This window comes from Micropterus dolomieu, linkage group LG12 (assembly GCF_021292245.1).
Source record: "Micropterus dolomieu isolate WLL.071019.BEF.003 ecotype Adirondacks linkage group LG12, ASM2129224v1, whole genome shotgun sequence".
Classification (NCBI taxonomy): Eukaryota; Metazoa; Chordata; class Actinopteri; order Centrarchiformes; family Centrarchidae; genus Micropterus; species Micropterus dolomieu.
In genome coordinates this window covers 32,778,470-32,790,074 of record NC_060161.1, presented here as the reverse complement: position 1 = coordinate 32,790,074, position 11,605 = coordinate 32,778,470, and the positions used below count along the sequence as shown (strand labels likewise).

The 11,605-nt window shown below is 41.3% G+C and overlaps 1 protein-coding gene across 1 annotated transcript in view; it reads left to right on the top strand.

Annotated features, from left to right (window-relative positions):
- Positions 1–2,153: 2,153 nt before the first annotated feature.
- LOC123980070 (ladderlectin-like) overlaps positions 2,154–11,605 on the top strand; it is a 12,966-nt gene continuing 3,514 nt past the window's right edge. The window contains exons 1-2 of the mRNA XM_046064259.1: positions 2,154–2,268; positions 2,362–2,469. Coding sequence (XP_045920215.1) covers positions 2,258–2,268; positions 2,362–2,469 — 119 coding nt within the window. The 5' untranslated portion in view covers positions 2,154–2,257. The remainder of the gene's footprint in view (positions 2,269–2,361; positions 2,470–11,605) is intronic.

Genomic DNA, 11,605 nt, shown 5'->3' with positions numbered 1-11,605 from the left:
AGGGTGGGGGATCTCCAGGCATTGAGGAGAAACCGAAAGTGCCCTGGGGAGGGTCAGGGCCATCCTGCACCCCTGTCCGGGCTATGTCCCTAAGGTTCCGTTCAGGTTGGCAGGGTCTACGGTGCTGCAGGCGTTTCATCCTCCACCTCATGTGACAGCGGAGGATGGGAGACTTCATCTGCTCTGCCCTGTCAGAGCACTGAGTATTTACACTCTGAGGTCCTCCCGGTGGAGGAAAGCAGACCATTTGCTGGTGTGTTTCGAATCCCCCAAGGCTGGGCTCCCCGCTTCTAAACACACCATCAGCAACTGGATCGTTCAGACTATTTCCCTGGCCTATCAGGTGCGCGGGTTACCTTCACCTATGGCCGTAAGGGCGCACTCTACTCGAGGCATGGCGGCCGCTAGGGCCCTCCTCGTAGGGGCTTCGCTCCAGGATTTGTGTGAGGCAGCTGGCTGGGCCACTCCTCACATTTTCATCCGGTTCTACAGTCTGGACCTTCCTTCTGCACCCGGCACCCGTGCGCTCTCCTCCTAGTTGTGCCTACAGGTTGCTGCACGCTGGGGGGGCAGGCGGTGTTTTCGGCGCGGCCTAAGTGGGTATCTCGTTCCCATAGTGTCGTCACCGATGCAGTTCGAGTTCCCTCGAAAGGGAACGTCTCGGGTTACATATGTAACCCTTGTTCCCCGAGAAGGGGAACGAGACACTGCGTCGGACCGCCACACCTCACCCCGCCTGGAGTGCCTTGCTTCATAGCAAAAGGGCTAATGTGTCCGGTGTGCCGGTGTGGTTATATACGCCTCCAGTTAAGCCGTCACACGCTACCGTTCTAGCAACTCTCGTTACCATGGCACCTGTCAGTCTGTGGAAAACATTAGGCAATTATTTGCCATAACAACAACAGCTGTTCTTTGAGTCTTAGGAAGCCTGAAATTTCATGAAACTTTGCACACATCAAAATGGATGTGTTGCGTTTTTTGATATGGTTGTGGGGAACAGGAACAGGAAGCCACTATAAATTAAATATGCAGTAATATCACAAAGAGTACCGTCTAGACCATTTTACTTTTAATATAGAAATATGCAATAAGATAACTTTTGTGGTGATGTGGCCCTTTGTACATAAAATTTTATTCAACGACGCAGCCCCAGCAGCAAATTTGAGGCGCACATAAAGAACATTGGAATAATGATAATAGTGGTCTGATTTCCACAATACTTTTTTGCTGTGTTATGATATTAATAATAATAATGGACCATGACTTCAATAAGATTGCTGTAACACAGATCGATCTACTCAACATATGTCAACTTTTTCTCTGAAATAGTAAATCATTATTTTTACTGAAGTTCTTGACTTAAAACCCAAAAAGGTTCTGACATGAATTTATTTCGTCACTGGAGTAATATGCAGGAGGATAATCAGTGTGGCGCAAATAAAATAACAAATGATTTACAGACTGTAACAACAGAGAATTTACAAGAAAATAATTTAGCACTTAAGTGGGCGTTTGTGCTGTAAAAAGGCAAAATGAGTCTGGTCTTTGGGCCCTCGTATCTGACTGTTAAACAAACCACATAAACAATTTGCCATTGCTACACAGTCACACCTGACACCGCAGTGCTCTCACTACAATCCTGCCTCCTTTAAAACAGTCTGTCTCTATAATAAGCCAGAATAAAAACCTCTTCTAGAAAAATCCAGTGCTGGTTTGAATGGACCTCTGCTCAGTTCTCATGAAGTCTGTTAAGACCGCTAGATGGTTATTAGAGGACAAAAACATGCTTACCTGACTGCTGTCATTAAGTTTTTTTCTCTTCTCATGCTCAGAAGGATAGGCTAGTTTCCGCTTTATCTTGTCATCAAAGTTGTAAAGAGTGAAAGGTTTTCCTCCTCGGTTGCTATGAAACAGGTTTGCATATTTCTTTAGATTTGAAATGGTGAGCTCTTAGAAGAACATATGAAATTAAATGTCCTCATAAATACACAGTGTAAACAGCAGATCCATGAGTTGGGCTGTGGCTGAGGTAATCGATATTATCTTTGTTCAGTGAAGCTTCTACATTATGTTTATTCTGTTCACTTAGTTATTTGGTATTATTTGCAGTCTTGGCTTCTTTCTCCGCTGTAGAGAAACTGTATGTCTCTGGGTGGACACCTTGCATCTGCACACAACATCGAGGAGTACCGTGACATTCAGGCGATGATATCGAGGGGCACTCGTAATCAAGGAGAAACATGGATTGGAGGGTCTGATGCAGCACAGGTATATTATTTATCATTATATAATGTGCAGTTATTTAATTAAATATTAATTTTCTTGACTCTCGTACATACAATATTTTCTTCTGTATTCAAGGAGGGATTTTGGTTCTGGAGTGACGGTACGCCTTTCAGCTTTACTCCCTGGTGTCGTGGAGAGCCAAATAACGGTGGTGGTCGTCAGCACTGTCTCTGAATCATTCAGGTAAATCATAACACCTTATTACTTAGGAGCTCAGTGTATGATGGGTGTGAACGGTACAGGATCAATACAAAGAAAATGTTGTCAATGAATTGATGATGAAGGCTGATAAACAATTTAAATATGGTCGTTATATGCTTCCTGGTGGACAGTGAGCCCAGATTTTTTGTAGTACCTCTCCAGCTTCCGCCCTGTGGCCTTCATGAGCCGGAGTTCAGCAGTGACAGGAGAAGGAGACAGATCGAGTGATGAGGGTTGCAACAGAGTCCAGACTATGTGACAGGGCCAGGTTGTAGTGATTAATCAAGTCATCAACTGTGCAGTTTGGGGGATAGCTGATAAGATGGCCTGCAATGGTACAGGATTGTTTAAGGCATGCACACTTGTTTGATGTTTCTATATGTAATGGTCCTTTTCACACACTTCCTGTGTGTGTGCGCACAGAAACAGAGAACATGACGGCAATTTTATGACCTTTAGCATGTGTGGGGCCGTTGACGTGAAATTAAAACAGTCCAGTAATGATAAAAATTCTGCAGCGTAAACATCACTGGAATCAACATGGATGTTAAAGACACCAAGCAGGATGGTAGCTGGAGAGGTGGGGCAAATCAGAGCAAGGAGGTCAGAAAGCTCAGGCAGGAAACTAGCAGATGACTTAGGTGGGCAATAGACAAGGACCACTTGTAGCAGGAGAGACTCAGACAGAGCAAAGTGAATGCACTCAAATGAAGAGGCGTGTACTGGAAATTCTTTAATCTGGATCTCCGCATGATGTATGACAGCCAGTCCCCCACCACGTCCAGAACTACGGGGCTTTTGAATGTAAGTATATCCTTGAGATGGGGTACCTTGGTTAAGCGCAAGAAAGTCCATTTGGTTCTGTCAAGTTTCAGTCAGACACAGGAAATCCAGTTTCCTGTCAGTTATGATGTCGTGTATGAGTGGCGCTTTATTATTTAGTGAGCGAGTGTTCAGCAGTATAAATGAGGCCGACTTATGGACAGATTTCTAATCACCTCAAGGCTAATGTAACTCGGCACGATGTGAGATTCTTGAGTTCCAAAGCGGAGTACCTTATGAAAGCCATGACGCCGGAGGAGACCGCTAGCTTGTCCAACGCTAGCTAGCATTAGCTTACAAGCCACAGACCATCCACCAGAGAATCACGGTCAAGCTTCAACAGTGACTACTGTGGAGGATCAAGCCGTTGTCAGTGGTAATTTCAGCTATTGGCCAAGGTTTGGAAGTAGCCTATCGACCACTCTGCAAAGTAGCGTAGCAGCTGGAAAAAGCCACTTGTTTAGCAGATCCGGTAGCGTAAACAGAGCACACAGAGAAAAAGTAGCAGAGTGTGAGAAAAGGAATCCGACTCGTAGCATAACGTAGAAAACCAGCTTAGTGAAGAAGCAGGAGTAGAATCACAGTGTAGCTGGAGTTTAAGCATGTGAAGCGGTGACAGACACGCCAGCGTCCTCTCACACACACACACACACACACTCTATGATGATTGAACTGACTGACCCGCACCGCATAATACCCATACCGTGCAAACCAGACTAAACGTGAACTGATGAAAGAAGAGGTGAAGTATCTTCTTCAAAATGGGTTTGCTGAATCCAGTTCTAGTTCATGGAGTTCACCCTGTCTTGTTGAAGCAAAACCTGACCTGACCTGTTAAAAGGTTACTGGCAAGTACCTTTGACTGACCATGCTGCAGTTATTTTGGCATTTGTCACTCCCGACCACTTTGCTTATACTGTCATGGCGTTCGGTATGTGTTGTGTGTTGGACAGAGAGGATCCAAAAGCAACGCTCAGGTGAAAGAGGATTTATTAAGGGGAAAAAGGGGTTGAGGAAGTGGAGGTGAGGGAGAGGTGGATGCCAGGGGGTCACGGGCACAGGGGACTGAAGAGCAAGTAGGGCAGAGGGGGCTGTGGCAAGGGAGCCGAGGAGCAGGTGGGACCGAGGAGGCTGGGAAGAGGGAACTGGGAGGCACCGGGTGCCAGGGAAGAGAGGAGGCACGGGAGAACTGACCGGGGGGTTGGTGGAAGAGTGTGGTGGCAGGCTGACTGTGAGGCACGAGGGGGAACCGAGAGGGTGCCCTAGAGGAGAGGGCAGGTAGGCAAGCCCAGCTGACTCAACGGAGGACGGAGGTGAGTAGACCTGGGGAAAGGCAGACAGACAGGGTTAGTAACAGGGAAGACTGAAAACAGGGAACAGATGTGGCAAGATCAAAAGGCTTGAGGCAAGCAGTAGCACCAGTTTAGGAGCAACGACAATCAAGCAGAGATTGTGTGGAGAACCGGGGCCGAAGTACTGGCAGAGATGAGGTTGATTGTCGGCAGGTGTGGCAGGCAGAGGAGGTGGCTGATGAGGTGCAGGTGCGGACTGTCAGCCGGGCTCAGGGACAGAGAGAGAGGGAGAGCAGACACAAACAGGCAGGCCAAAACACAAGGAGAATGGCAGGTTACTACAGAACCTTCTGTCGTAACTTCTCGACTGTTGCTCAGCCACTAACTCGTTTAATGAGCCCTAAGGTGGATTTTGTGTGGTCTTCAGACTGTCAAGTGTTTGATAGTCTCAAGGCGCCCCTGTATCATGCACCCTTGCTTGCGGCCCAAGATTTTGCCAGGCCGTTCAAGTTCGAGGTGGATGCCAGCGCGGTGGGGGCAGGCGCTGTTCTTTTCCAGGAAGTACAACAAACATCAGCTTAACTATTCCACCAATGAAAAAGAGACACTTGCTTTGTTGTTGGCCTTATAACACTTCAAAGTGCATGTTGGGTCTAGCTCTTTGCCAGTCGTTGTTTACACTGATCTTAAGATCCCCTTGGTCTTTCTCTCACGTACAACCACAATCAGCGCTTAACCAACAGTTAACAGGAAACACATGAAAAGCTTAAAGAGAATATGACATAACACCTAGACTGTATGCCAGCTTGAGACATAACAATCCTTCTCTGATTTCCAGTTCATAAGGATGGTTTTCTTGGCGATAGTTCGAGCCACAAGGAGTTATCAATTGTTTTACTCATTTTCCAGATTAATTGTTGATATATCACCTAGTAAGCAGAGGGGAGGTGATAATGGGATATGGCAACCCAGGAAAAGGGATAATGATGTAGTGATTTCTTTCCAAAATAGTTTAATTGTTGTGCAGTTGCAGGTGGCGTGAATATAGTTATCAGGGTTATTTTGTGAGCAATGTGAACAAGTTTTGGATGTGAATCCCATTTTAAACAATCTTTGCCCGGTGTAATTAATTCTGTGGAGTACCTTAAATTGTATGAGTTGTAGGTTAGCATTCTTTGTCATAAAATAGATGTTTTTGCAAATTCGGCTCCAGAAGTCAGCATCAGGAGTGATAGAAAGGTCTATCTCCCATTTTGTTGATGCCATGGATATTGTCTTGTCTGATTGTGATATTGTTTTGTAGATTCTGGAGAGATTTTTTGGGGAGGAAGGGATGGTAATTACAGAAAGTTCTGAACATGAGCAGAAAAGCTGCTGAAACATAGGAGCTATTAATGTGTAGAGGATATTAACTGAATTAAAACTGAATTAATTTATTATTAAAAAGGTGCAACGTGCACATTTAAATACTTTAGGTTACTTCAGACATGCCTGCATGTGTGTTGACTCAGCAGGGATGAAATAAAATGAGAAACAGGAGAAACATATTTGACAGCAATACAGAATGCCTGAGAGCCTTACAGCACTATATTACACAATATTTTAATTTTTTGAATTGTCACCTGAATTTTGTGTTTCCTTTTATATAAATAAAGACATTTCCTCAATGAATTGGTGCAGAACAATTCACCAGAATGCAGGAAATGAAGTATTTAAAGCCCAAATTTTCAGGGGGAGGACCCCCAGGCCCCCCTCCTTAGATCCAACCAGTTCTGGTAGAAATGGAACAACCTAAACAAAACCCAGCAGGACGAATTGGTGATCCAAGATGGAAATACTTGGATTATACAGTAATATTACAAAAAATGATGATCAGTACAAGATATTCACTAAATGGAAAACTCTGGAGGCGGTGATACAAAACAACCAAAACCCTCTAGATTACCCTGTAACAGAACAATAATTAACAGAAGTCATCCAGTCCCTGAAAGGAAAAAAGGCTTGTAGTATTGATGGATTCCTCAACGAAATGATCAAATACTCTGACCATAATGATCTTTCAGAAACAATACAGAAATCAGGTTACACAAAATTTCTATTTAGACACCACTAAATTACAACACACAAAAAACTACACTAGCCTTGGCCTCAACATTACATACACAGGGAGCTTCAACATGGCTCTGAAAGATCTGAGGGACAATGCAAGGAGATCTTTCTATGCAATAAAAAGAAACATTAAAATATATATTCCAATTGAAATCTGGCTTAAAATTTTCCAATTTGTACTAGAACCAATAATTCTATATGGTAGCGAAATCTGGGGGCCAAAACGTAATAATGAATTTGACAAATGGGACAAAACAATAGAATCTTTCCATACCGAGTTCTGTAAGAGCATCTTACAGGCATCTTACAGCATCTTGCAGGTGCAGAGAAAAACACCAAATAACCTGTGCAGAGCAGAGCTCTGCCAAGACCCCCTCTTACTAAAAATACAGAAGAGATCAATTAAATTTTACATTCACTTAAAATCAGTTAACCCCCAGACATATCATCACAAAGCCCTAACATACCAGGAGCTGAAACCAGAGTCCCCTCAGCCAGCTGGTCCTGAGGCTCTCTGCAGTAACAAGTCCCCAACAGCCTCAGGACAGCAACACCAACTCAAGCCAAACCAAATTATCAGCATGCAGAAAGAAAAATATGTTGAATAGTGGAAAGAAACAACCAAAACACAAAGTAAATTACAATGTTATTTGACCTTAAAAAGAGAATTCACACTGGCAAATTACAATTAAGTACAATAAAATGTCTCAAACTAAGAAACATGTTGACAACATACAGACTGAGTGAACACAGCCTGGCCAAAGAAAAGGGTCGCCACAGACAGAGCTGGCTACCACAAGAGAGAGACTCTGCTCCCAGTGTGACACGTGACAGGTAGAGACAGAGCTGCACTTTCTAACCTCATGCCCCAAATATATTATTATATATTTGCAAACATTTCCCAAATATACCCCGAATTCAAATTCATATCAGAACCACAGAAACTCCCCTATTTATTGGGAGAAATGCCCAAATGCGAAATAATTGCTGCAAAATATGTCTCTTCATGCCATGAAGTGAGGATAACCAGTGGAACCTAAGACTGATAAATAATTGTTCAGATTTTCAAATGATTATTATTTTGATCGTTTGATATTTTAGTAATTGTTTTGTTTTTACATTTGATACTGATTTCTTTTGTTAAAATGTATTATTATTATTTTTTAATCAAGTAATTATTGAAAAAAAAATTTGTCTATTAAAATATAGACACACACACACACGCTTACTATTTTGTTTATTTATTTTATTTTAATTTTTAATATTTTTTCCTTTTTTTTTACACAAACACATATACGCTTTGATTACTTTATGCTTTAATTACTTGTTTAATGAAATGTATGGGGTTGATTGTTCTTTTGTAGTATGTATGATGCTTCGTCAATATTGTTGTTAAACGTTCATGCCAATAAAGCTAATTTGAATTGATTTGAGAGAGGGCAAGAGAGGAACAGAGAGAAAGAGAGAGAGGGAGGGAGGCAGCCCACACAATATAAACACAAAGGTACAGACAGTAAAGGTGATGTGTCTATAGACTGAATGAAAAATGGTACAGATATTTATAGTAGTGTTAATGATAATAATCGGAATGTTAATGACTCACCTGAGCCAGCCCTAACTATAAGCTTTATCAAAGAGGAAAGTCTTAAGCCTACTCTTAAATGTGGAGATGGTGTCTGCCTCCTGAACCCAAACTGGAACCTGGTTCCACAGGAGAGGAGCTTGATAGCTGAACGCTCTGGCTCCCATTCTACTTTTGGAGACTCTAGGAACCACAAGTAACCCTGCATTCTGGGAGCGCAGTGCTCTGGTGGGGTAGTAAGGTGAGCTCTTTCAGATAAGATGGTGCCTGACCATTAAGAGCTTTGTAGGTGAGAAGAATGATTTTAAATTCTATTCTGGATTTTACGGGAAGCCAATGCAAAGAAGCTAAAACAGGAGAAATGTGATCTCTTTTCCTGGTTCCTGTCAGAACACGTGCTGCAGCATTCTGGATCAGCTTAATGGACTGATAATAAGGAATTGCAGTAATCCAGCCTAGAAGTAACAAATGCATCATTTTTAGACAGGATGTTTGTGATTTTTGCAATATTACGTAGGTGAAAAAAGCCGGTCCTTGAAATTTTGCTTAATGTGAGACTTAAACGACCTGTCCTGGTCAAAGATAACTCCAAGATTCCTCACAGTAGTCCTGGAGGCCAGGGCAATGCCATCAAGGGAACCTGTATCTTTAGATAATGCGTCACGGAGATGCTTGGGCCCCAGAACAATAACTTCATTTTTATCTGAGTTTAACATTAGAAAATTACAGGTTATCCAGTTTTTAACATCCTGAAGACACATTTGAAGTTTAACTAACTGTTGAGTTTCATCTGGCTTGATTGATAGATATAACTGAGTATCATCTGCATAACAATGAAAGTTTATGGAGTGTTTCCTGATTATATTGCCTAAAGGAAGCACAAATAAAGTGAAGAGGATTGGTCCAAGCACAGATCTTTGTGGAACTCCATGACTAACTTTGACATGCACGGAGGACTCATCGTTAACATGTACAAATTGAAATTGATCTGACAAATAGGACTTAAACCAGCTTAGAGAGGTTCCTTTAATGCCAATGAAAGGTTCTAGTCTCTGTAATAGGATATGATGGTCAGTGGTATAAATCCCATATCATGGGTAAGTTATAGCTACTCCAGCCAGACAGTAAAGTGTACTAAACTTTACAGTGTAGTGATGTTAAAAAAGCACATTGTTAGTGAACACTCCAGTAATTGATTAATTGTTTACGTCCGACTAACCACACCCCCATTCCTTGTTTCAGAAAGAACGTTAACCAAAAATGGCAGTTAAAACTTGAACTGGTTTTCTGCCACCGGATTGAGAGGGAAATTACTGGAGCACCACAACTACTGACAGATTTGAACTGGTTTTCTGCCACCGGACTAAGAGGGAAAGCAGACAGTGGACCAAACCACTGTGAGGCAGGAGAGGCTGGACTCAAAATGTTTTAAAACTTAAAAAGCACTTTAATTGCCCTGTTTGCGTTTGTATTGTTTTACTATTTACACAATCATTTTAAGGATAAATCATTATATTATTTGATGGTTTTTAAGAGGGGGACACGAGCAAGGGAGCGAGGGCCTCAACGCTGCTTGCAGCTTTAATTATTATTAGGGGTCCAAGCCCAAGGCATTGCGGTTCCCAGTACCAGCAGAGTTGGGAACCCTATTGCATTCGTTATGTTTTTTTTTTTTATTATTATTCTATATGTTTGGGGGAGGCTAACAAATTGTATGGTATAGGACACGCCTCTGTGCGATAACGTTTTCTTTTCACTAAATAGAAAAAACTGAAAACTCTATTTTAATTAACTCCGGCAAAACCGGAAGTCTGATCGGGACCAAATTTGGGATGGACCATCTCTGGACCAAGCTGATAAAAGTAAGTGTTCCCCAGATTGATAGGCAAAAAAAAGGTTTTATTTATGAGTTAACAAATGTTGACACCAAACATTAAAAACAGGAAATGATGCTGTATCTTAGCTTAGGGATGTCCGATGTAGACCTGAGGGGCTGTATGAAATTTGGTGTCAATCCGCCTCTTGGTGGCGCTATTAATCCTATATCAAATAACACTCCCATCCATATACATTAATTTTATGTCTCTGTAACCACAAGTCCCTTTAATCTCACACTCATTTATTCACCACGGGCCCCCGAAGCCACAGCAGGGCGCCCGGGTCGACTCGCACACCCTGGGGGCTTGGACCCTGCTTATAACTGCTTGCAGTTGTTGTTGTTGTTGTTAATACACAACAGTGTCATTGTCATTATTATTATTATTATTATTATTATTATTATTATTATTATTATTATCATAACACAGCAGTGACGTGGAAATTAGGCTCATTTTAAAACATTACCACTATTATCATTATTCTAATGAGGTTTCTTTTTCACTTTTTCAGGATGATTGTGTGGTGGATTATTTTGACATACGTGATCTAATGTATAATGTAGCTAAAGAAATTATAATACACACACATGAACTAAGAGGATCAGGGTCAGTTGCTAGTATTTCAAGGAACTACACAAAAAATACACACACAGGAAAAGGCATATGTTTCCTGTTGTAGTTATCAGAGGTGTGGGTTTCTAGGGACATTACTGAGCTATCTGGAAAAGAAGAAGTAAACCAAAAGACTTAGGTTTGACCTTCCGGAGTGCAGCAGTTTTCAACATTCAGCAGAAACTGGTAATTTTATTTTCTGGTGAAAGACTTTGTTGAGGGGCGTTGACTTGTCTGTATATTATATTAATATTAATGGGAGATATCTTTTAAAAATCACATCAGTCATTCAAATTATTGATTTGAATTATTTGAATATTCCAAATATCAACATAAAGAGAAAAGATTTCTACTTCAAATGAATAGAATATTGAAATATTATTTAGACAAATTTGTGATATTTATTTGTGATAAATTAATTGTTATATTAATCGGGTAATACAAGTAAATATTTTTAAATAATCATAAATAAATTAGTCCTCGTATCCATTTGAATGTATGTACGGTTTTGAATTTAAATTTAACAGTTTTGAAAAGACTATGTAAGCATTTGCAAAACTGGCTGTGGATACACATGGTTTTTCTGGTGGTTGACTTTGAGTGAGAAAAGAATTCTTGAATTTTGAAGCTGTGGTCATTGATTGTCATTGGTGTTAAATCAATGCATTTTGTACAACAGCAGTTTGGTCCACATACACTTCTGTTTCGCTAACAGTGGGAAGAGTATTGAAAAAGTGAACTCATTATTGAAAAATGCTTGTTAGCAATTGTAAAAAACTGTAATGCACATAAACGTAAACATAAAATGTACGTAAATGTTCTGC